Here is a 27,740-nt window from a genome sequence, read left to right on the forward strand (position 1 = left end):
AGAGACCAATAATGAATATGCATGTTTATTTAAAAAGTATGTGCAATAGTCCTGGAGATGAGCAGCTATGCAAATGAGAGTAGCTCAAAACTCTAGCATCAGTAATAAAAAAAAGAAAAGAAAAACAAACTACTGGGATTAGAGAAAATAAATAGCAACTTTCACTGATGTAAATTTCCCAGCTAGTGAGGTGTGAGCAGGGCCACCTTACATTTCTCCCTGGTGTCAATCAAACGTGTTGTTTTCAGCATACCGGCTTTGGTTAAAGTGGCCCCTAACACCATAAGTGGGCCATTCTAACCAATCAAGAGACAATGTTCTCAGATTATTTGGTATATATAGCAAATGTTTCAAGGTACTAGATTGTCGCACTTATTTCTATGAGACTGCAACCATTCAAAATAATCTATATCCTCTGAGTATATAGTTTGGTCACTGCCATTTGTGTATCACGGCGTCAAACCCTACCATTGTCTCCTGAGACATCTGTTATTTTGTGCCGGGAAGTCTGGAGTGGAGGTCAGGATGGATGATTCCGGTGTAAATAATAGATGATGGATAAAATAATAGAGAATAGAGAATTGCATCTGCTTCCTGAAGGAGGGTGATAAGGCAGTGGGATGGTGGATAGAGAGACATAGTATCACCTCTTGAATCAGAGTGCTATTGTCTGGAAAGAGTAAAGGTGTGATTGAGGAAAGGCGTGATAAGATTAATGGTGGGCTGATTAACTATATGCATGTGAAATGAGGATCAATCTGGTCTTTTAGTGTGACATTTAAGAGCAAACAAAAGTGATCAATAACCCGTTTATACATAAAGTATCTGAGTTAGGATGAATTTAGGTTTAAATGACCTGTTTCATGCATGGACACTTTACTGTTCACTCAAATTGGGCAATTTAATTGGTTTAATTTAAAAATATTTTAAAGCACTGTATAAACACTGAAGACTGTGGTGAGAATGAACACATCTTCCTCGTCCTCTGCTGGTTGTGGACGACTGTCGGTCAGTTTGTTGACAGTAACATAACTAAGTGTCGAAAATGTGGGAGATGATTTTTGCTACAAATTCTTAAGTTAAAAAACAGTTCTTGCAATACTAACTAACAGTAAGTTAGTATTTGGATTAATGCAGTAAATTATGTGAGTATTAAAACAATATCTTATTAGAGAAGGAAGAACTGAAAGGAAGGGAGCGTTTCACTACTAAGAAAGAAAAGAATGAAATGAAATAATATTAATTGGGATTTGACATGAAGACATACAGTAACTGACACAGTTTAGTTATTAATTTTGACTAAAACATGATACAGATATTAGCAAATGAAACGATGGAAGTGGAAGTGTGCGTTAGAACTGACTAGGACAGATGGCTGGGATAACAGCATACATTTCCCAAAGAGCAAAGACCTGTCATGCGGGCACCTTTATTTCATGGTGCGTTATAGTGCCTGTTCAATTTAATCTCAGAGGGCTTTGTGTGCAGGGTCAATAAAAACGGCGTGAGAGGACTGAAAAGCAAACCTTCTGTCACAACACAGGCTGCTCATTCTGAAAAACCTGCTCCATCCAACAAGCGCAGTCATTAATTCTGATCTTTAATTTACAGCACGATTCGAAACAGCATGTCAAAATTTCACCTATATAATCTGGATACGCAATCACGGTACTTGTTTATTAACAGGAAAAGAAGGGGAACATGATTTTTTTTTTTTGCCATTAATGAGGAACCAGACAGCTCTTAATGAATGGGGTCTAATCGACACCCACACACTGGCACTTTACTACACGAGCGTTAATTATCTTAACACACACACACACACACACACACACACACACACACACACACACACAGTCGCAGCATTTCACTGTGGCAACAAAGAAAAATCAGCCACCTCTGTGTTTGCACGGCTGTCTTATAACCTGACTGCAGACCTCAAAGCAAACAAACAGAAGGAAGAAACATTATCAAGTCACCCACCGTCTCCTGGTGCACTCACAACTTTGCACCAGTAACTGAGGGAGTAAAAACCTGGAGCCAGCACCAGTGAGAGGCACCGTGGAGAAAGACAACATTTAAAGAGGATTATAGGAGAGGTGCTTAAGCGACCAAGCTGGAGATACGGTACACATGCCTGCTAATAAACACACATTGTATATGGTAGTCATGGTTTGGAGCCTGCTGTGTGCACATGAGCTGTATTATACAGATAAGACATTTAATAAATATTATATAATTTTCTTCTAAATGTAGTTGTGATTTAAATTATCAGTTCGAAGAGCAGATCATCTATTTAAACAGAAGGTATGGTTAGAGATACTGAGAGACGACAAGTGGGAAACACAGTCTGGGAATACGAGCAGATTCCAGAAGACTGTTTGACAAGTACTGATAACAAAGTTTGCCTCGTCAATAATGGCTGTGTGATTGTTTCTATGCGAACATGCGTGGTGGAGACTATGATTGCAGTCGCATGTATGTTTTTGCATGTGAGTGTGTCCTTGAGCTCTGCGGGATCCTTTAGGTGCGCACGGTGATTACAAATGAAACCTCCTCCCACTGCAAAGTTCCTCAAAATCTCTGATTGCATCTTTTTGTGCTTGCACTGAAGAGAGCAGAAAGAAAAGACGTGTGTGTGTCCGTATGCATGTATGGATGCATTTGCATGTTATGTATGAGAAGCAGTTGCCAGGGACAACAGGCCAGTTGAGTAATGATCTGCCTTGACAAACACTGGTCGAGCCTGAGGGAAGGGACTCTTTGATCTAATTATGGGTGCACACTCAGAGACGGGTGAAACATCACCTCCTTCTGACCTTGTCTTAACCCATCCTCATTCTCACACAGTATTAACCAGAACTTGGACTTTAATTGCAGTTATGTTCTTGATTTCCCTAAAGTTCTAATACAGTTTTATATGTGTCCCTAATAGAATTTTTGGCAAAGTCAGACTCCACAACAGGAAAACGATCAGTTGTAAATATTGGAGGGAGTAATGGAGATGGAGACGCCACAGCGAACTGCAAGAGTTGCAGACTCCTCAGAAAAGTAACCAACTTTATTGTGACCTGCTGTTGTGTGGAAACCGCTTCACTGTGTGCAGCACTTAGTCAGACTTTAGTTGCTAACGGCACAATGAAAAAAGGTTGATTATTATATGAAAACATGAGTTGGTTAGGCTGCACTGTTAACAGATCCATCAGTTGCATTTCTGACAAAAAAAACTGCTCAAGCAGTGTTTGAATTCAGGCACCTGAAGTACTGACCTCCACTTGTGACCACAGGTGTCGCCAAATGAACCAGAACTGAAATATAGCATCCATACTGTATATTATAACTTTAAAGTTTTTGTCTGATTCAGATGCTCCCGGAGCCTTCTTACAATGTTTCATGAGAGGACAGGGAGAAGGTGTGCATGAGCGCGTGTTTGAAAGAGACAGCGTGAGCATAGGCGCCTCTTTTGAAGTGTAAAGCAGGTCTGAATAATTCACTCCTCTCCACATATAGGCAGAACTTTTAAATAATCATTTACATCGGTGAACAGGGTTGGGACAGAGAAACTACACACACCTGATGAGGTAACACTAGGTTGGACTTGTGATTGCTCTTCATTGGCTGGTTAGTTGATGCCTACACAAACAGGAAGCCTGCTATCTGACGCAGTGAGAACGCCGGCAGTGACAGCCACAGGATGATCAGTATGTCTTCAGCGTGACTTACCGGCTCATGTCCTCCTGAATATACAGCGAGAGCAGCTGTTTGGGGATGCTAAAGGACAACGTGCACTCCTCCATTTGTTCCCGCACCAGCATCCACTTGCTGTCCACCGTCTGAAATCTGTACACCTTGCACACCGGGTTCTTGAACACTAAAGGGAAGGAAGTGAGGGAAGAAAGGCAGATGTAACCATCAGACGCAGCAGAAAATACATCTCGTTCTCATCAAAGATAATCCAGACTTTTTAAACTTCACAAAGGTAAAACAGAGGCTCTAAACCAACTTTGACAGCTGGCAACGCCAAGGACGCTACAGACAGAAACTCTTCAAAAGTCACATGAGGTATGAAGCACAAATTAAATTCTATAATCAATAACTGTGTCTGGCATAGATAAGGCGCTTCTCATCTTCCCAGGCCTTCTCTCGGTCTCTTTCTACTTCAGTGGCAGCACAGCAGACTGAAATACAGAGACCTTATTCTGTTAATCTTTGCCTTATTATTTCCTCCATTTACATTTTAATTGCTTGTTTATTGTACAACAGTGGGGTACAGGCAGTTGAATCATTCTGAAACTTTGCTTGCTAACCCCACCACCCAGTTCTCCCATTAAAACCTACTCAGATGTAGCCCCATCTTCTTCATTTTTGCAGAGAGTGGCTAATAGCAGCAATCGAAGACTGGAAACGAAAAACAGCTCTAATGCTCTTATCTGCATGCTGGCAGCAGAGGGCAAGAAAGCTGCGAGCCTTGAACGGTGTTTAGTCCCCCTTTTCCTTTCCAGAGCTGCAGTCATAAAGGAAGTCACTCAATAAGTTGGAGCTGAAGCACCCGGGGTGAATCGTTGACAATCTCGCTGTAGGCAGTCAAACATGCATGGCACCAGTAAAATGCTTCTGCTTGAATTCAAAAGTGGGAGCCACACTTCTGTGACAGTACAGAGAACGCAGTCACCAGCAAACCCTTCATACTGTACTGGACCCTGATCCAGACCCAGATTGTCCTTTTTTCAAAGCCGTCTGTCGAAGTGCCTGAGTCATTAATCCTGGTGGTGCTACTTTTTTTTTTTTTTTGTCCTCAAGTGTATTTGTTCAGTGCAGACGGGATCAAGAAAGCGCACCACAGTGGAGTTTTTATGTAGCATTGAGATACTAATTCAAGATCCAATGCTGTGAGATGTGCTGCTGGTTGGTTTTAACAACTGTTTCAAAAAGTGTGAGTTGTGTCACGTTGCAATAACTTCATTCATCACACTGACTGATTGCTTCATAGCACTTGCGATATACTGTATTAATCTCACTGTACAGCCCTGAACTCTTTATTTCTGACTATTTTTTTTTTTATCATACTTGCACCTTCAGTGGGAATTAATTTGCCTGGGGCCACAGATGGGAAACTAAACTAATGGAAATTAAGAGACAAACTAATGGGTTGTTGATTTGGTCATTTTCTGGGATTTGATCACAATAAGAGAATGAAAGTAGGATCCCAGACTTTTGAAAACTATGCAAGATTAGTAAGATTAAAATGGACAAACTAGTAGCCATGATGAGCACAGTAGAAATGAACCACTGTCTGGTGGGACATGTCTGAGAGGCATTCTGGGAATATTCCTGAACATCTGAGGATACTTCTGAGGCTCTGCACAAAAGGTGATTCTGTTCAGCACATATCTTTATTTACCAACGAACGTATATTCAGCGTCAAAGCAGCAAGAATATTTTGAGGTATTCTATTAAAAAGGCTCATTTTGGCTTAATCTGTTACACCATAATATGTAAAAATAATGTGAGGATACAATATAAACACAGCTACATATCGACAATACAGATCCTCTGAAGGACAATAAGTGCAAGCCAAAGCGGCTATAGAGAAGCTTATTATTATTCTTCTACGATGCTGAAGTTGATGTTGAAATTAATGATGATTTAGGTTAAACCTGGCCCTGGAATGACCCCAGAAAGGATTCATAATTGCGACTAAATGAAATGGGATATTCAGACATTGTTGGCATGGGGATTAGAGAAAGTGAAATGGATGACAAAAATAAATGGGGAGCAAGGGACACACGGAGGGAAGGGGGCGAAGGCGCAACCTTAATCGGAAGAGCGACAGTTGCTGACTTCCACAGCCTCCAGAGAAGCAGATTAACCCGTGAACTGCCCCCTGCCACCACACTAATCTGACCACCAATCAGAAGCCTCTGTTTCCCATCCCGACACCTCTTAAGAAAATGACTTCCCGAGACGTGCTGTGCGTGGGCCCCTATCTCCCTGCTCTCTGCATGCTCATTTTGAAAGGTAATAAAAGTGGAGGGCTAAATTGCATTACTCAATCTGGTGGGGTCTGCAGGGAGGGTATTGTTTTGACAGGCTGCAGATGTGCACCTGCGAACGTGGCTGCAGTTCACTAGCTAATCACAGTAGAAACAGTAAGCGACAATGACACCATGACAACAGGCGTGGGGCTGCTGGGGAGTTTAGGGAGGTGGTGGGAAACTGGATGAAAGAGAAAATGGATCTGTGGAACAAATGAATGCATGGGATGAAAAAAGAGAACCAGTTTCCCCAAGTCTCCTCTGAACAAGAGCTGTGAAGTTTCAACACAGCGGGAGTCGTGACCTTTTCAAGTCTATCCCTTTTCTGATTCCCTCTACAATTTTCTCTTTTCCTACCAGTGAGAGAGCTAGCTTTCTGCGTTGCCACTAAATTAGTCTCACGCAGCTCGCATGGCATCTTTTGCTTGTCTTCGGTTAGTTCACAAAGAACCGAGAAGGTTTACCTCATTGTCGGATACCTCCCACTAATCTTTCTCGCTGCCTAAAAACACCAAGACTCCTATTTAATGAAAGCAGGGAACATATTCACTCTTTAATCAAATAGGATACCCAAGAGACACCTCAAAACCTGCTAATGGAAAGTATATTCAAGGGCAGTTCAAGGTAACTATCAAATATCAGCATTAAGGAAGACGTCACAGGATGTTAGCTAGCACAGTTCTGCACTACAACAGAGTCCAGATGAATTATTGGAAGCAAAAGGTCAGTTTTTGCCATTTTTCTCCTGCAAAAATAACTTTTTATTGCAAGCAGGTAAAGATAAAAAAAAAGAAGCAGGAAGAGTGTGAAACATACCCGGCCCTGTCAGCGGATTATTTTCTCTGTCAATGCAGGCATGGGACGCAGACTCACAAACCACGGGACACTGGAAAGGAAAAGGACAGAGGGAAAGAGAAAGTATTACTCCACATCAAAATGTTCTTCTTGAGAGAACAAGAGCGACGATGAAATACTGTTCTGAGGAGCAGGCGGGTATTGATCGTGACTATTACTCACGAGGCACACTGGAGATGACCGCAGGCGTGAGCAAGTGAAGCCTGCAACCAACCTTTCGTCTCGCAGCTTAGTGCTCAGCTCATGTATGAAAATCATAGGCATGAAAAATTTAGCTTTGTCAGTCAGAGGCAGTATAACATTAGTGTCAAGCCTGCAGTTAGCAGCTCTCCGACGTATTGTGTTAAATTCAGATAGTTTGAAATGAAAGAAAGTATAGAAAGTATAAAAGTATATATCTATACAAAGATATATATATATTTGGTATATTGATTATTTTTGTTTGCATTTGTTTGATTTGTGTTTGCAATACCACAATAATGTCATTAAATTTCAACAAAGCACCGTGCCGTGGTGACAGAAAAAGTAGCTGCTGGATTTACTATCCGTACACATCTAAACACCCCCCCCCCCCCCCTTATGGAACCACACACAGCAAACAGCTGCTGCGGCACTACTTCTTTTCAGTTTCAGTCTTCAAGCATGTTTCTCTGCTGACTTCACTGCAATCAGTGATGCCACAGCAGGTGACAACTGAAGGAAAACACCTGCTGTGAATTCACTGACTGAGATGGTAATTTATTACCTCCACTGCAATTTCAGTCTTTATCAGCTCAACATATTGTAGTTGCTTTCTCTGGTAGCAAATTTCAAATTACTGTGCATTAACATACAGTACAGAAACAACACGTTCATCAAAGGGACGGGAGCAGTCAGTACAGTATGTTTGCACAGAATAACCACAGATTACTGAAGAAAATCAGAAAAAAACAGAATACTTTGCTGTTCAGGATGTTTGCAATTATGATGTGTTATTGTTAGTTCCTTCCTTCAGTGAACCAGGGAGGGAAACTCTGTGATAAAGAAGAAAATCCACCAACAAACAGCATATACTGTTTTTGTTGTTAAATTTAATTAGGGGTATTTTCCCACATGACAATTTCCTGAATCCATCACAACTGTTCACAAGTTCTTTTAGTTACTTTACATCTGCCAAGCTTTCCTTTCTCACACATAGCACGTACGCAGCTGACACAATGACAATGGTGACATTCCTCCTAAGTTTTAGAAACAATGCGTTTGTGGTTTGAGGCAGTGGAAGATAAAAGCAGCTTCTCATTTCTGGCCAGGAGTTCATCAGGTGTAGCTAGTTAGCAAATGAAGCTGAAATTAAGCTGTTTGTAAATCTCCATAGATACAAAAAGGTGAGAGACAGAGCTGCTAACGTTACCCTAAACCATAACTGTAATGGGCTTCCACGCGTTGGAAATGTCCTTCACAGCAGGTATGCTGTGATTGGAGCTTAATCTGTAACCCCACAAACAAATGCAATGAGTAACTGCTGTTTCTTGGCTGAGGAACTGATGCCTGGTTGCTATTGTACGTAGTACGTTAATTAACTGATGTAACACTTGAAGCCTTTCAGCATATTGATGAAGCTGATGTACTTGCATGATTCTTGAAATTTCTGAGTTGTGTTCACATGGTTGATAGCAGGTACTATAAGTCGCTTTTGCCAAAAGAATCAGTTAAATTAACACTAACTATTAACTAACAATTACAGCTTCTGATAGACAAGACAAACACACTATTTACTTACTCTTGTGCTCTGGTGCTTTGTTAAGGCAAAAAAGAAGTTAAGTCTTTGAGGCTTTGCTATGATATTTTGATGGTGTCTGTTTTAATGTAGCATATTGTTGGTTAAGCTGACGCAGCAGATGGTTTGTTGCACACAACCATCTGGGAAAACACAGAAGTCATCCTCGGAAACTGTTTGGAAAAGGGCGGGCACTTTCAAAAAAAAACAAAAAAACACTTGGCAGGTGATTGGATGAACCATCTGTCTATCACTGTCTATCACTGGCTAACTTCAACCAATCAGATCAACAGCCATATGATGTAGTAGGACCCCTGCTGCAGCCAGCTGGGAGAAGAGCGAAAACATACTGTCCATTAAGAAAAGCCTTCAGCGCCGTTCTTTGCTCTTCTTTTGATGAAGAAATACTCTCCAGTTGGGATATAACTGATGCTACAGCAGCATCCATGCTAACCTGTTTTATGAGGTTGATTTCGAACAAACAGTCGCCTCTCTCGCCGTCGCCACACCTAAACCACGCCCCAGCCGCCGGCACTTCCTCACAGGGTGCTGATTGGTCCGAAATAACTGTGGTGTAGCCACAAACCCTTCACTGGAAGCCTGGCAAGATTGAATCTCGGCTCACGTGATCTTGTGAGTCCAGCTACCTTTCAAGGCAAATTGTAATTGCTATTAAGCACAAAGCTGTCAAGTTAATCTCACAAATGGCGTTAAATAAATAAATAAATATGCCCCTATATCTGTACGCTCTTCTACTCATAAAACCCAAATATGTGCACGTCCCAGTGATGCCTCTGCTGGGCCTGTGATACTTAAAGCCTTCAATGCCTCGTGATGCATTAAGTCCGGGACTCCTCATCAAAGCAATGCTGACAACTAACAATCTTTTTGCTCGCTTTATGTCAGCTCTGCCCTGTCTGATGAACCATTTAACACAGCTAGACAGCCAAACCTGTCCCCTGAAACGGACTTTAATGACTGCTAGGAACGATCCATCACCTCTCCTAGCTTAGAAACTGATCCTGAATAAAACAGACACCAAACCAACACCCATGCTCACGCAAGCTCCAAAATAAAACGTGTCAGTTGAGCAGAACAACTGGCATCCGGAAAGTTCAGTGAGCGAGCGAGTAAGGTCCGTCATAATGAAAAGTATTAACAATGAGCCGAGGGCCACAGCTGTGAGAGGAGTCCCATTGTAATTGTAGGCAGTGGACAGCATGTGTTCCACGGCGCTTTGATGACTAAAATATGTAAAGAGACCAGATCAAAGGTGACTGGAGTCTCTTTCTTGTTTCGGCTCAGTGTTCTTTTCAGGGTCAGTCGGATATTCATAAGCAGCAGCCACCCAAGCAATGACGGGGAATGATCAAACAAGTGCCTCAGACGCTCCCACACACACAAACACACACACACACACACACAAACAGTACATTCAGGCAGTGAGACATGCACACGACTCAGGTAAATCGAAGACGAACTTCCCCACAAGTGAGTCTTGAGTCTCAAGTGAGCCCTCCCTAATGTTTGTCATATCCCTTCCCTCTTTCCTCCCCTCATCTCATACAACAGAAACAACACACACAAGGGGAAACGTGTTGTGACAACACACACACACACAGAGCAACACATTCATCAAGGCGACATGGGCAGATTGTCAGTGACACTCTGGAGCCTAGCAGGGAACCTCCCTGCACCAGCAACAGGGGTGGGCAGAAGCGAAAGCCAGTCAGCCATGTAGAAGCCCTTGGTCAATTATATAAGACAGTGATTCACACACACGCGCGCACACACACGCACGCACACGGCAAATCAAAACAGGCAAGGACTACAAGTCTCCTTGCTGCCTTGCAGAGCTGAGCTGTGGTGACAAAACCAGGATGTTCCCCTGTACAGATCAAAAACATCATTAAAGCTCCTTCTTTACTTTTTAATACCTGACTCCTGCCTGAAAGGCGCACGTTCATTTGACAAATGTTCAACAAATCTGGCTCCATTAGGAATGTGCAGGAAATTAAGTGAAATCGGAGTACATACAACTTCATTTCTGGTGTGGCGGCACCCCATTCGGATGACACAATCTTCGGTTTACCGTCAAACTGAAGGAGAATACTCTTTCTTCCTCTTTCGCTCCCCTGATTACGTGAGTCATTTCACAGCCGAGCTAAGCGGCGTGTATTGTATGAGATTAGAGTGGAGCAGGGGGTGGTGGAGGCAGTTGGTCGGAGGAAAGAAGGGTGCAGGACTGGCTACACAATCCCAAGTCAAATGTATGTATGTCAGAATGCTAATTTGGTCAGCCTCTGTTTAATCTTTTCTCCATATATGATAGAGAGACAGCACAAATGCACTCACAGACACAGACATTACACGCACACACATCCTCTAAATCCCCATTAGGGTTTACTGAAGTTTATTTAATCTCATTGGAGGACTTGAGCAGTGCCAGTCTAATCCTAGCATTAGCGCTAGGCATCTGGAGCATGGAGACTCCTGTTCTGTCTCCTCACCCTGCTGTTTTACCTTATGCGATGGTATTTCTGTGGTGATGTGGTCCACGTCGACCTCCTCCATCTCCCCCATCTTCAGACGACTCACCACCACTGTTCCCGCTGCGCACACACCATCAGACGACCTACAGGGAGACAGGAAAAGAGTGACACGGTGTTAGCCTCTTCATTTAATCTGGTGAATAAAGAAAAAGTCTGTTCTGTTAAATGATCTTTTCCGCTGACTGCTACCCCTCCACGGACCTAAAAAATATTCATCTCCATGTTGGGGCCCTCCAACTCCCCCACTCTAATAAGCTTATTTCCAGCCTTGAACAGGTTGTGAAATTATGAAGCTGTTTCCACTGAAAAGTGGAATCAGGACATAGACGCCTGGACTGCGGCGATTTCTTTTTCTGACAGATTTTGCAGCAGAATATGAATGCAGAGTAAAGCCGAGCCTGCTCCAGTGGGAAGCTGGTTGAGGTGAAGGAAGAAACATTTCATATAACTGTTCAAATGGCTGTTTAATAACCCAGGCTATGTGCCCTGACAGACACAAAATTGATACTAGAGTTTTCATATCGGGGAGCCCGGCCAATCACTTTCCCAATCATGGCGCCATGATTAAGGAGCTGATAGAAAATCCATAGTATTGGCAGCAAGACAGATGCTCTCAAATGAAGAAAAATGGTCCCTGGGCATCGTGCGAGCAAGATGATCACCTTAACAGACCCATCCCTAATGTGCTCAGTTCCACTCCAGCTGGAGAAAATATTGGATGTTGTATGCCAGCCAATGGTCTGGGGAGACAGGGGGGAAGGATGACACACCCCTGACTGAGGACGAGAAAACGCAAGGATGGTGATGGAGGCAGAAAGGATGCTTTCAAGGCCAATCCATCTTGGTCGGACACAAGGGAGACAATCTAATCGCAACCAAGGGAAAAGAGGAAAGGGAAGACATGATTCTGAGGAGATGTAGGAGGGAATGTGAGGGACTACAGGAGAGGGGGTCTGAGACCGAGGAGGAGGACGGGGGCCCTCTGTGGTGGGACACTGGGAGCGTCGCTTAGCGCTTAATGTCTTGCAGCAGTCCCCACACAGAGAAAATAACATTGGTTGGTTTATAAATCTAATCATTGTCCCTTGCCAGACACCTGTCTCAGTGTTTACTCCTCTGCTCATCTTCCTGTCCCCCCCCCCCCCCGCCTCTCTCCCTCCATCTCTCCCTGCACCAGAGGACCGAAGCACGGCGAAAGAAAGTCACCCTGACTTTGAACAAACAGTATGTACTGACAGTGGCCCACACATAATCGAGGAAATGGAGATTAACATGCATCGCATTCAATGATAGTCCTCCCTAGGCAAACCTTAGGGGTTACATTGGCCCTCTACTCTTCAGATTGCTCTGCCTCAATCCGCTAATGAAACTCTCCATTTAAACAGACAGAGGGGACTTTGTTAGAATTGCTTTAAGATAATTGGCTTATGCCTTTGAGAGATATATTGTGATATATATATATTTTTTGGTGGCCAAACGTATCGTAAACTCAGCACCTGTTCAGATTCAATCTTTATACGTTATTGTCTGCGAGCAAAAAGAACTCTTCAGCTGCTCATTACTGTGATTTGGTTTTGTTCCGCTATAGCAGCGATGGTTTACTGTACAAATTCAGCTAAAATCGAGCAGAAAAGGGCAGAGGCATCAGCGTCCTGACAGAAGGCCTGGTCTTCAGTGACACAAACTTCTTTATTTTCTTGCAGACTACACTATTTTAGCATGCACACTAACTGACCTCGAATTAACTTTGAAGGTTCTGATGAGAGCTGTGGATGAGAAAGAAGCCCGTCTCCCTCCCCCTCATCATCCTCCTCCTCCTCCTCCTCTCTGTTTCCGTCTGTTACAGCTGGCATAGAAACAAATCTGCAGATTGTTCTTTGCCTGCGAGCCCATCTTTTTTTAAAATCTAATTGGCCCAGCATCCCTTTTATGACAACACTTAATCAGACGGCTTTGTTTAAAGTGACAAAAATAATGTGCTTAAAATGTCTTCTACGAATTTGGGATATTTCAAAAAATAATTCGTTATCAGGAAAGAACCTTACATTTGGCAGTTATTTTCTTTTGAAAGCCTCTCTTGCAATTCACAAACACATATTCCGGTGTAGGAACATGCGGCGTAATCTGACAGTCTAACAGGCGAGTGATGTATGAGCCGTATACGCTAAGCATGTGCACACGGTGCTCTACGGCAACTGCTCAAACGAGAGTCTATAAAGTATCCTAGAAAATAAAAGTCTCCTGTTCAGAGTCAAAGCTGAAATTAACTTGAAAATTCACAGTATATTATCCACTAGGAATCCTCAAAATAAAGTGTTAATGGTTAGTTAGTTCCTACAGAGGTTCAATGCAGCAGTCTTAGCGCTGCAGACGCTGCCGTATAACATTTACTTAGTTGTGAACCTACTGTGTGTGTAGCCAATTATATTCTTAGGATGAAAAAACTTGAGCTACAAAACTTAATTTGCCCGATAAAAATTGACAGCACTGTCTGTTCAAAACATGACAAAAGACGAACGAAGTGAAGCGACACTCACCACCTCGTGAGGGTTTGTCTCCACAACGACCACTTGAACAGTCTTTATGGCTGTCTGTCACGCTGCTGATTCTGGTCCAAAGAAATCTGACAACTCTTACAATGAGGACGAGTGTGTCGAGCTAAATGAGAAACATATCCACCCAGACAAGTCCTCGAAGGAAAACGTCTGCCAACTTTAGCTTGAGCCTGTGCAGACTATGGTGACTTTTCGAGCTCATACCTAAAGCCACCACCACCTCCAGCCCAGTGGTTGAGCTTGATAAGTATGTGTGTGTTGCTATGTAGCACAAACCTGAGCACTATTGTTTGTTTGTGGTTTTCACTGCATCACAATTACCATTATTCACATTGTCTCTTATCATTATAAACACTATCATTACTGCTGTTTGCTTGTTTGGTGGTCAGATGTGATGGTTACGATTCTTGATGCTGCACTGTGGTGCAACAGAATTGCACAATGTTGTTCCGTCTTTCTCTGTAAATACAACTTACAAACAATACTTGTTGTTGCTCAACCTCTTTCTGCTCTGAGCAGAGCGGAAGTGATAGAGGTAGTAAAGGTCTGTACATGATGATAATGATTGCGCATGGACCTTGGGGAGCTGAAGACAGTCAAACGGACAAAGGCAGACGACCATAAGTGAAAGTGGCTGAGCGAGTGCCCTCTTTTTGCTGCCGTGTGAGGCAAACGAAGGAAAAAATTACAGAGTGACACTAAAGGGAAGGACGATTGTACTAAATTTTCAAAGGTCTAAATTTAACAGCCCGTGGGTGGGAAAAGTTCATCAAAAGACTTCAAAGCAGCAACACATCTGCGGCCGTCAGGCTCTTTTCTCTGTAAGAAGCCTCACAGAGGAAAACACCTGACAGCCACAGAAATGAAGCATCGACACCATTGGCTTTTCCCCTCACAGGGGCTTTCGCCTCAGCTGCAGGACACTAAAAATATACAGCAGGGCATGGAAAACTATTTTGCTTTTTGCTCTGGATTTTTGCCCGCAGGAGATTTGGTTTAGGAGGCCTTCAGGACACCTCAAAACTATACGCGGAAGTGGAATGGGAGTGGTCAGAGGAAATTAATTGCAAGGATCCTACACAGGCAACAAGAACGCTACAGCCTTGAAGTGTGGCAGTGGAAGTGTAGATGGGATTCTTGACCTATATAAAGCTGGACGGGTGGGCTAAATATAGCACTGGCTAGTTTTCACTGAGGACAGATGTTAGGACACAGGACATGGAATAATAGGGAATGCCAGCTGAAGAAGTGATACTGAGAGTCCTGATTTTTATTGGGGATGAATGACTTCACCATGTGACACAGCAGTAACTGCACATTTTGTGACTAGAAGACTGACTCAATCCATAAGACTACACTGCAAGCATTGTTCACAAAGCTGGCCACAATCAGCAGGAGACACTAAACTGGGCACACACTATTCGGCTTGTCTGGACAACCTGAAGTATATTCCCAAAGAAACAACTGCCCTGGTTTCCTCTAGATGAAAGAGTTCCACAAAAACAGACATTCAGTCGCAAATGAAAGTGCATCCTCTATTAAAGTTTTGGAAAAATGTGTTTGGTACTGGAGAGAAGTAGATTTTAGAGGCAGTGGCACGCTCAGGACTTTTATGCTTGAAAGGTTGAGCAAGCCTCCAATTTTCAATCAAAACAAGCTGATTTATCCAGAACACACTAGTGGGATTAATCTCGACAACATGCAAATGTATCCAATGTAAAAAAAAAAAACCCAAAAAACTGTTTGTCTGCTGCAATACATCTGTAATACGCAGAAGAGGAGCTAAGTCAGGGCAAGATGCATACTTGCACAAGATTTGTGAGTTTTAATGCATCCTATTTGTTCCAGTTCCATCACACACTGTATTCTTGCATGACGGGAAGTGTCTTCACACTACATTTGCTTTTATGTTAGTGCTTAACCAGTGTCAGAAACAGTCGGGGATAAGCTGCTTTCACAGAAGAACCAAGGTGGAAAAACTATCCAGAAAGGATGCTATCTGTTTAAGCACTCACATCGATCCCGGCCGCGGCTGAGAGCTAGCTGCTTGATGTTTGCTGTGTGCAACGTCTAAACATTTTTTTTCGAGAAAGTCCGATGGTAGAGATGTTGAGGAAGCTGTCGATGCAGAACAACCACACCTCAAAGAGAAAATCCCTTGGACTTCACTAATATACAGGCTACTGTGGCAAGATCTTCACAAACACAGTGTTTCTGGACAGTAATATAGAGAAAAGTAAATGTTTGAATATTATACTGGAGACATGCAATGTATATTTCCAATAAGCTAATGGTTTTTAGTATGAAAGTAATGTTTGCAGCACATTACAGCTGTGAGCAGAAGCTACTGCATGTCCAGCTGTGAGTAACTGTGGTGATGCAATGCAGTGGTATGAGGATGTACTGAGGCACCTAAAAACAACTATCGGCTCTAAATCTTAAACTCCTAACGTTTGAAAAATAATACACACAGCATATTATCGCCACCGGCTATGAGAAACAGGAAAACTAAGAAGACGGTCTCAAAATAATTCAGCGCTGCAGAACAAAGGTGTCTGGTGTCCGGATGTGGCTTAGGTGAGAATAGGTCAAGAAACTGTATTTCCTTTCACTGGCTGTTGTGTTTACCACAGGCCTGCAGAGACCGATGAAAACCGAGAAGACCAGCTTTATCTCATGAGGAGCATGGCTGCATAATGTCACAGTAGGTCACGGCGTTCTTGGGCTTGCTGAGAGATCAGCGGCGGTTCTGTATCTGCACTGCCGACGCTAACGAGCCTGAAAAACTGTGGTTAACTCCATATATTGGGCTGCATTTGTTGTCACCAATCACAAGCCTCTTTGAGTTTAACAAAAATTTATCCCAAAAATTCCATGTTCAACACTGAGATTCTTGAAATCTCCCTGAAGCAGCATCTCGGGTTTAGTATTTCACAGTGATTCCTGCTTTCTAGTGTGTAACTTATGACTTTACATAATCTTTCAGAATATTCCCACGACATGACATCAGTATTTAATATTGTGATTTTATCCATATTTATCATATAATGACATATGTTATGTTCTGACTAGTCAGTATAAGATTAAAGGGACGGCCTGTATGTTCTGTCACAGGTGCTGCTGCACCGGTCAAAATAATCACACACTCACAAAGCACAAAATCAAAAGCATTATTAATAAATAATTAATGATTACATTTATATAGTGATATTTATCATGATACTCAAAGGGTTTCAGTGAGGGGGGGGTCACCTCAACCACCACCACTGCATAGCACCCACCTGGGAGACGCACAGCAGCCATTTTGTTCCAGAACGCTCACAACACACCAGCTTGAGGTGAGGAGGGAAACATTGAGCCAATTACACAAGGCGATGATTAGGTGGCCAGATGGAAAGAGCCAGGATACCGGGGAACTCCCCCCTCTTTGCAGTAAGTGCATGGGATCTTTAATGACCACAATGAGTCAGGACTGTGGTCTAATGTCCCATCCAGAGGACGCTTTCTGCTACATCACAGCGTCCCCTTCACTAGACTGGAATCTTTATCTGGACCAGAGGGCAGTCTGGCCCCTACTGGCCAACCAACACCACTTCCGGAAGTCTCCCACCCAAGTAGTAGCCAAGCACACACCTGCTGAGCGTCAGTCATTCATCAGAAACGGCACACAAGTAGGTGTATATACACAGTATCCCTTCTCTGCTAGGTTTGATCAGAGCTACATACAACATTTCTCATTTTCACTGTAGTGCAATTCAGTTTAAAGCTTTTTTCAGTGTAAAAGTCAAAGTTCTGACAAGTGATGAAAAGGTGCCGTTGTTCTCAACCCTGTGCATTCAGCCGTGTGCATACATTTCTGACGATGAGGATGGCTTGCATACCTTCAGTGTGAGGCCACTGAAAAGCTCAGAGCAGATCAATGACAATTGAATGAGCATGGGTAGAGATGACATTTGAGTGGGAGAGGGCAGGTAGCGCAGAGACACAGAGCGTAGCGTACGCCCAGATGATGACCTCCTTCACCACTCACTCAATGAACACTACATGATGAACATCTAAGTGGTGCAGCAAACCAAGCTAGCAAGCCGCGCTGCAAAACATGAAAAAACCCTAAAAGCCGTTTGCACACATGCATCACACTCTGAAAAACGGAGGAGTAAATCACATAGTCTGTTTCAAGTGTAATGACTCAGAAACAGAGAGAGAGAGAGTAGATGCCCCCACAGAGAGCCACTAAGGCTTCATAATTATTTTTCAACTAACTGTAAAAGAGCTGACAAAACACTGTGCCTCCTTTCATCTCTGTCAAACAGATGGTTTTTGTCCTGTAATTGCTCTTGAAAACGAAGCCAACCAACAGTATCTAGACCACCACTGACTGTAACAGGCATGCACTGACTGCAGGATGGGAGGTTGACTTCATGTGAATTGTGGGTTAATTTTTTTTCTCAGTTAAAGGCAGCGAACCTTGGCTTGATGAGGAAACATTAATGCCAGAGCAAATGTCTGGACATTTCGGTAAGTACCCTTATTCACTTTCTTGCTGAGAGTTAGATGAGAAGATTGATACCACTCTTACATCGGTTATCTTAGCTTAGCATAAAGGCTGGAAACAGGGAGAAATACCGTATTTTCTGCAGTATATGGCACACGTAAAAGCCTTTAATTTTCTCAAAAACCGACAGTGCGCCTTATAATCCGATGTGCCTTTTATATGGATCAATATTGGTCAATTATGGCTATCGTAGTCAGGGGGCGTGGCCAAAGTAACAGCAGTAAAAGTGCAGAGGGCATTCCACTCTCTGCGTGCCGTCATCCTTTTACTGGCGCGTGCAGTCAGCTGTCAACCTGAATAATAAAAAGACTATTTCACTGACAATGAAAAAATATGAATATATGCCAAATTATAGGCAATTAAAATATTAATCAAACGTGGTTAATGTGATTTCTGCTCCTGAACCTCAGCGCACAGCGTCTGCACATCAGCGCTGTGCGCTGTCACCTGCATCTTTACATCTTACATCTGTGAGCGCGCGGTGTTTGCTTCAAAACGAACAAACTAAAATAAAATACATTTTAAATAAATGGTCATTAATTATTTTCAGGAGCCGCATCAGAGGGATGAAAGAGCCACATGCGACTCCGGAGCCGCGGGTTACCGACCCCTGATCTAGTGGATGCATAACGCAACCCCAGACACCACAGTGCGGTAGTTTCTGTCTATGTGCCTTACAATGCGGTGCGCCCTATATATGAAAAAAGTTTTAAAATAGGACATTCATTGAAGGTGCGCCTTATAGTGCGAAAAATACGGTAGCTGGACTGGCTCTGTCCAAATGCTACAAAAGCTAATATACCAGCACCTCTAAAGCTCACTAATTGACATGTTCTGTCTTGTGTGTTTAATCCGTTCAAAAAACAATGTGTAAAAACAACAAGATGTGGTTTTGTTCCGGGGGTTATGTGCTGGACTGCATCTTGGCTGGGGCAGCCATGCTGTTGTTATGTGACTGATCTGCAAAGCTGCACTGGGATTGTGTCAGGGCGATCTGTGTCGGGGTCCTGGGAGACTCAACATAACTAAGTCACGAGGAGTCGCAGGTTCAATTGTCAGCCTCAGGGGAGGAAGCACTAACAAGCCTTTATCTGTGACCCCATACAGCTTTCACTGTGGAATTGATGGGATGCTGCATGCAAACAACACTATGTTCATGCATGTGTCTGAGAGTCTGTGTGAGAGCTACAGCACAGCACATGAAAAGTGAGAGTGGTGGTGATTGCAGTGTAATGGAGCTCACACCAGAAGTGCAGAGCAGGACTGTTAGCCGTATAAAAGCTGATGATGACTGTGCCATTGAAATCTTAGCTCCACAATTTTGGATTAAATCTCAGAGCAGCCAATCACTCCAAATTTGTACCCAGCATCTTGGCAATTCCCTAAAATTAAACAGAAATAACACTAAATCATTTCTCAGACAAAACGACTTAAGGTCCACTTACTAGTTTTTCTTTTAATCATGTCACGTGATTTTCATCATCATTCTTTAACAGTAAAAGCTCCAGAAAAAGCTAGTAAGTGAACTTTGAGTCTGCTATTTCCAAACTGAAGCTCAAGGATGGATCAGCACAGACTCCGCCGACTCAAACTCTGAACTTTATGTTTTGCCATTTTTTGTCCCTTTGCTGTTTATTTTGCTGGTTAGCCTGTTGGGTTTGGTGTTAGCAAATGCGAGAAACTGTGTGAACGTTAAGTCACATTTGAAGCCAATCAAGTAACCAACCACCAACCCTATATATATATATATATATATATATATATATATATATATATATATACCCACACACATACACACACACACACCGTGATATAAAGCCCAGACACAGATATTAATTCTTGTGGGAGTTATAGAGTTGCTTAGTGACACAACTCTAACTGTGCTTCCCCTTGTGCTCAGTGTATTGTCCACTGTATAAACACAGTAATTTGATATGTGCTCTTAAAGACTATCAAGAATAAAGTCTGTATGTTGGTATAAATTAGTCTGTGTGTGTGTTTGGTAGCTTTCAGTAGTCTGGTCTGTTCCTTACATCACTGCCTTACTTAGATATGAATGATATACAGAGATCTTTCCACAGAAAGACTTTCCATGTTTAGAAAGAGAATTGTAAAGTGAAATAGCTGCAGGACTGTAGAGCAACATGTTTCACAACACAGAATCTCACAATGAAGCTCTACAGTAACATTCAAAAATAACATAACATGTAAGTCTTCAATGGACGTGCCAAGGACAGGTCAATAGCCACTTCAAAACGAAGGATCAGCTGCTTATTAGACTACATCTGTTTGTGTGTGGGTGTCTGGGTGCATACAACTGCTTGAGAAAATGTTTGCGTGTGATGAAAAGCTCACAGCTAGATTCTGTTTGTAAAGAGCTTTACAGGTGGCAAATACACTTGCTCAGAAAATGCAAGCATCTCAATACAACACAAATGCTGGAAAAGTCTGCTGTGTCAAGATTGTACAAAGTACTGACCAGCAGGTAGGGATTGCAAATAAAACCTGAAACACACTAAGCATTACCATGGGGATGAACAGATCCTTGTCACCAGTAGGCAAGAAAATGTGAAAGTTGCTGTGAGGGGGGGGGATGTTATGTCCGCTATGTTATGAGCGGAATGCTAACATTAGCAAGCTAACATTAGCATGCTAACCACGACCCTTATTCCAAAGAAGCTGGGACACACAAATAAAACTGAATTTCATAATTTGCTGATCTGTTTTGATATATACTGAACTGGAAACAACACACAGGCTCAGTGGTTCACAGGGAGGATGGAGCGAGGTTCACCACTTTGTTAACACATGATTGGAGATTAATACCTGGACTCAAGAACATTTCAGAAAACTGCTGTCTGCTTGTTTGGAAATGTTTGCACGCAGCGGGCAAACTTTGTGGAATAAGGTATTGTATGTACTAATCCACTGCCGAAAAAGAGGACATGTTTATTAATGCTGATGGCACTAGATGAGAAGTCAGGGGATCACAGACCAAATGATCATTAAAATGGCCAAATTTCAATGATAATGAGATTTTATTACTCTGGACCCATGTGCCATGTGACTATATAACTATAATAAGCTAAATGGTCTCTGGCCCACCAGGAAGATGTAGATACAGTTGATGGCTTTTTATTCCATTGTACAGAACATTAACAGTTCAAAGTCATGTGTAGAAATGACATGAAAACAAGTTTTACAGTCACATCCAAACATAACAGGGAGAGAACTGAAACAAAATGTGTGCAGTGGACAGATTGGTTTCATAACAGCCAGGTGAGTCTAAGGCTAAGGCTCCCTAACTGAGTCAAAGTCACTTTAAAAAACATGATAAGAAAGGTCAGCCATAACTCTGCTATCAAAACTCACCTTTCAAATCAGGTTACGGCAGGCAGCACGCAGCTCTGCTCCCCTTCTCAGTGAAAGAAAGGGATTTCAGAGCTGTGTTGATACAGGTCATTGGTATAGACAAGGCAGGTAGTTAACATTCTGGATGCGCTGCCTCTCAGGTTACTAAAAAGACATCAGGATCGGTTCTGTAAGTTATGCGTCTTCCTGAAAGATATCACTGCAGACAAACATGGAGCAGTATAGGAATGTGAACTTTATGCAAATAGTGGAGTATATGTATACTGTTATAATAACAGAACCTCTGTACTTCTTCCTTCCCTGGACATGAAAAGAGAAGTGCAAAGAAGCCAAAACTTTAGGCAGGAAATATCTTTTTCCTAACCGTTGAGTGGTTATCTCTCTGCCTCTTTCTCTGAAGGAGAATAAAAAGAAGTCGAGGCACATAAATACAGTAAGACACAATTTCATGGTGCAGTGTGTTATTACTGGACTAAGGCAGCAATATTTGACCTTGACCTTCACTAAAATGAAGGTAGTCTCATTTTGGACTTTGCAAAGACACAGGCCTCATTACTAAAACATGAAGGCTATTTAATGGAGGATTTGGCCACACACAGATGCAAACGTCTGAAACACCAAATTTATGCACACATCTCAATTCCTTAAGCTCTCTCTCACACACACACACACACACACTGACCGACCAGACCTCAGTGACCATTCATGCAAATGTGGGCGAACAAAATAACAGGAATACTCCCGAGCAGCGTACCCCTGCACTGCAGCCTAACACACAGTTTACTCCAAACAGTGTCAACATTATGAGTCAGCATGAGCTTGTTGTTATGCTAATGGAGGATTCTTGTCACAGTGAATATGCAGCATGCATGATTGGACAAACACAAGTCCAAAATATGTGAGTTATTCTTGTTTGCTGAGATGCTCCAAACAGCAATGAGCTGGTGACTCCTGAGATTTCCCAAAGTTAGTGGAATCAGACACCAAAACAAATACAGCAACAAAGCCTGGGCTATATGTGCTTTAAAAAAGTGAATTGGATTTACTTTTTTTCAGTATTTTCAATATTGATTTATAATTTACTTAAAAAAAAAGTAACATCTAATTAAAATCTTACCTTTGCACACCATGGTACAACCACTGGTCTGGTGTTCATGTAAAGTTGCCTTTCTGGTGGGCATGGATGTTATCTCACATTCATATTTGTCATCTTCATGCTTTGTTAAACTTTTCACACCACCGGTCGGCTCCAATATCACCACATTCAACCAGGAGGGACATGAAAAGTGAAAGGATCTGCAGATCTAAACTTCACAGAGATGAGATAAATTGAAAGCTACCGGATGAGTGTATCTCTGGTAGAGCTTGAAGAAGAGAGCTGGTGTGCATGTACAAGCACACCGCTCCATGTCAGTGTCTGTATTTCTGTTTTGACCTTACTAAGTGATGCAATATATGCAATTGGCAATTTAGCACTAACATGAATTTAGAGTGTTCTATACACCCCCTAATTAATGAGGTTTAGAGGGAAATGAAGCAGCACGTTATTGTGCAATGCACCCTGCAAGAAATGCAAACATTTGAATATTTAAAGCCATTATACGCCTACAAATGGACACTGCATTGCATTATTGAGGATGATATTAAACAGCACGGCAGACAGGATATTATATATGACTTCACCTTCTACGGTGCACATATTGGAGTTGGAGCAAAAGGAAAGATTGCATTGCTCTCTCTCCCTCTTACATTGCCCCAGCAGGGTGCTTGAATGATGGAACACCACAATTTAATCTCAGAGCAAAAATAGAGGATGGCATGAAAAAAACAAACATAAACCTGTGAGACATGATTTTATACACCTACTCTCTTCCCCTCTTCCTCTCTCCATTTTGTCCTCATTATCATCCTCTCATCACTTAGTGAGCTGCGCCCCTAGCATGCCTCAGCACCACGTCGGACCAGATTTATTAAATCTCTCTCCCCCATCTTTGGCTCCTAACACATCTCATTTTCCCATCTCTTCGACCTACGTTTATGTGTTATGTTGCAAAGAGCGGCGCTATAGGAAGAACCTGATGAATGATTGATCCAGTCTAATAGATCCTACCATGAGACTATTACCTTATTTAATATGGATGTTGGGTTAACTCTATCCTATGCTTGGGGTTATCCCTGATTTTTATTGAGATTGGAATTAGTCATGGCAGGTAAATAAAGCGGCTTGTCAATACAGTATTTCCTTTTACACCCCATTTTGTTCTCAGAGTTGCAATTTGTTGCCACGGCAGGGCATTGGCCGAGTTAGTTATTTTCATATTCTGCCCATGAGCCTTAAAGCCTGGGGGACCTCACAGATTATGCAGAAGAACCGTGTGGAAAAGAGGCATTTTTACTATTGAAGGAGGAAAAATGAGGAGGCCATATGTGCATTTATTTCAGCCCAACTGAGTTCATTTCCTTCCTCCTTCACATACATATGTGATGTGTGGTTGTGTGTGTTAGCATTACCATACTGTATGTGGGGCAATCCTGTATGTGCATGCATGGTTATCCTGCATTGTTTGCTTGCACGCAAGGTGATGTGATTCCTCACACACACACACACACACACACACACACACACACACACACACACACAGACTGAGACGCATTTCTTAGAGACTTACCCTAACCCTAACTATTACTTGCATAACCTTAAGATAAGCCTAATCTTAACTGCTGACCCGTTGTCTTTCAACTGGGGACAAAAGCTGCGTCCCCAGCTGCACCAGCTGTCCCCAACTGATCTTTAGTCTGACATGCGTGCCCGAAAGTAGGCATATGCACGCACGCACTTGCTTCCAATAGTCCGCTCAATGTGCAAACTTCAGATAAAGCATTTCCCACCAGCCACACACTGAAACGCCGTGGCCTTAAGTGTCCTTCAGTATCCCCGACTGGAAGCGGTTCAGTGCATATGTTCCTCTATTCACTGCTACACTGACAAAACAGCACAAATAAAAACATTTACATGTTTAATAATTATCCTCCTTACTTCACTTCATTTTCCCTTTTTTTCCAGACTAATTATTCCTCTGGTTTAAATTGAGCAGTTAAATGACTACAGAGTAAAAAATGGCGACACATGTGTGAGTGTGTGTGACCGTCACGAGGGAGGGAGGAAGAATCACCTTGCAGAGTGGTGTAATTAGTGAGACTGCTGCAGATCTGGCACACATGCCCACATATACACACAGAAGTTGTTATTTAAATACTGCATGACGTGTGTCATGCCGTTTACACTGTGGAGATCATTAATTTAGAATTCCCCTCAGACATGAAGCATTCCTCAACCAAATACACACAAAATGCTGTTGTTGTGACTAAGGGGGACAACGACCTCATGTGGGGACAAACTCTTTATCCCTATAATGACTGTGTGGAAAGATTAATGTCGCCACAACATGATTTATACAAGTACACACAAACCCATACTTATAGCCACAGGCACGTACAATTTTTTTTTTACTATAACTGGATCAGATAGTTGATCTTTAGGCTTTTAGTCAGGCTCTGATAAAATCAGTCACAGGGGATACAGTGTAAGGGAGAGTTGGCTGTCTGTGGATAAGTGCGAGAATTGGGACAGGCCGATAGCGAAGGATCTGGGGTGGCAAAACGGTGTTATCATGATAGCAGGCTAAACTGTTACTGGTGGGACAGTAAAGAGAGGGTCTATCCAATGGGAATGGATGAATAAGCCATGAAGCCAGGCAGCAGAGGCACTGGTCTGAGATAATGTAGCCTCGCCATGGTAAATCTCTGATGCACACACATGTGCACACACACCCGCACTCACACTAACACAAGCATACAAATTCATATCAAAATCAAATCTCAAACTGTGCTGTAGAACTGGGTCACAGAGTGCCTCTCCGGCTGAGTGTATAAAGTTTTTTGCGATAACAAGAAGAGCAAAAGGGAACTACAGTGCGAGAGGCTGAGAGGGCAAGAGAACAGGAAGCTTTCAGCAGGGCTGAAATAGCAAAATAAAACTGGAGAGTGTGTCGCTACTTCGGCAAACACGTGCTTATACTGTATAATCTTAATGTGCACTCACATACACTTCTGCATACAACACTGTGTTCTTAATCCTTGTCACATTTAGGCAGAACAATTTTCTTCTGTGGTGGGGTGAAGGAGGCTCGCCTCCCATTTTTGAGATAATAATTTTTCCTCCCATGTGTATACATAACATGCATTATTGAGAGACCTCTGCAGTGCTGACATCCTTCTAGCTCCTGTAGCACACTGGTTGTGCTGCTCGTCCTGGGTACCCATTTAAACCATGCTAGATTTAGAATGTGCGTGCCTGCAAAGAAAGCCGAACCCCATCCTGGAGGGAGAAACAGGTACAAGCCTTCTCAAGGTATTCAGTAAGAAAAATGTCTGCAGAGCTTGTGGCGAGGCTGGATAAAAAACCTGATCCAAATGGATTCATCACTTGAGTTTGAAACAAAATGCAAAAAAAACAAGAATAAATTACATTTTATAAAGAGCAAACCATTTAAATCCCTTGTTACATCACTATTAATGACTACAATGCTTAAATGCAAACCCTAAGACTGTTGGTCAGCATGATGCTGCAGTAAATTGCACAGATTATGTACTGTATGCATCCATGTTTTCAACCAGTAGATGGTTAAGAACCCAATTATGATAGCAGTTATTGCTTTGTAAACAAACACTTCTGACTCAGTATGTCTCTGTGATGCATCACTCAGCCAAGATATGGGGGCATTTCTGAGGTACAGTAGCTCCTTCAGTCCGTATGAGTAATGGCCACAAGGGAATCAGGCAAGGAGTCCAAGTCCATATAACACACAACCAGAGAGAGATTTACTACAAGCTCTGTGCAGGTACCAGGGCAAAGGCAGCATGGAGGTCACTGCGCACACTCCTATATTGTGACAGCATATTTAGTGTGGAGGAAGGTTAACGGTGATTGCACTGTTGGTTAAAGCTACACTAGTCATTAAATTAATGCTGGGCAAAAATGATGATATGTAATGTGAAAAGGGGTCGCTGGCAGTGAAAACTCTCAGCTCTTCACAACGTTTTAGCATCTTTCAGCTGTTTGGTTTGGTAAAGCAGGCAGCTAATTTTAGTGAAAAAGTTCTGATAAATCCACAATACAACTACCTGCTCAGCACCCAACTGCAGACAGACAGCACGAATGCACTGCAGCAGTGTTGCTCTATTAAAACGCCTGGCTTTCACTGTTTGAGGCATCATGGCTGAATACAACAATTAACCATTCAAGGCCATAACTGTGCTATGATTATCTGTGTTGTGTATCTCTGTTGTGCATATATAACTTAAAATGCACAAGCATACTCAGAAATAGACACATACATTCTAAAACATTGGACATGATGCAGCTTTAATGTTACAACCACGCTGCAGTAAACACGCTGCTGTGAGGAGGCTGGATCTGATTTGTCGGAGGCATGACCAGAGGTAGGAAAACACTGAGGACACGCTGCTCCGATGCGAGTACATCCTCAAAAAACATTAGTCGAGAGATTCCAGCAGTCGGTGGTCAGAGCAAGCTTCTCCGCCCTGGCTAGCTTGACGTTTAGCTCATCCTTCCTCTCCTCATAGTGTTTTTCAGTGCGTTCAGGCAGAGTAGCTCTCAATGGCATGATTGGTTAGCAGTGATGTGACCGTTGTTTGCGAGCCATCCTCGCAGCCAGGTGGTGTTTTCAACTACTACTACTGGAAGAGTGGCATCACATAATTTACATTGACTTTGTTGCCTTACTGGAGGAAATCTTCCCACACCGAGCTTCGTTTAGCGTGCTTCATTTTTTGCCTCATAGGCTTTTCACACTGCACTTAGCCCCAGGCTAAGGGAGCTGTTAGCCCCAGGCTAAGTAAAGCTGTTAGCAGTGTATGAGTGTGTGTGTGTATGCAAACTAACCTACAGACCAACATGCATAACTGACCAAAGATATTCTCTGTGGCTGACTGATTAATGGATAACTATTGACATCCCTAATACTGTACACACCTGCA

The 27,740-nt window shown here is 42.6% G+C and overlaps 1 protein-coding gene across 4 annotated transcripts in view; it reads right to left on the bottom strand.

Annotated features, from left to right (window-relative positions):
* Positions 1-27,740, bottom strand: part of inpp4b (inositol polyphosphate-4-phosphatase type II B) — a 134,474-nt gene that overhangs the window by 49,544 nt on the left and 57,190 nt on the right. For all 4 annotated transcript variants that reach the window (XM_041933072.1, XM_041933073.1, XM_041933075.1 and 1 more), the window contains 3 exons: positions 11,170-11,281; positions 6,852-6,921; positions 3,724-3,871 (listed from right to left, as the gene is read on the bottom strand). In XM_041933072.1, coding sequence (XP_041789006.1) covers positions 3,724-3,871; positions 6,852-6,921; positions 11,170-11,281 — 330 coding nt within the window. The remainder of the gene's footprint in view (positions 1-3,723; positions 3,872-6,851; positions 6,922-11,169; positions 11,282-27,740) is intronic.

This window comes from Chelmon rostratus, chromosome 3, assembly GCF_017976325.1.
Source record: "Chelmon rostratus isolate fCheRos1 chromosome 3, fCheRos1.pri, whole genome shotgun sequence".
Taxonomy (NCBI): Eukaryota; Metazoa; Chordata; class Actinopteri; order Chaetodontiformes; family Chaetodontidae; genus Chelmon; species Chelmon rostratus.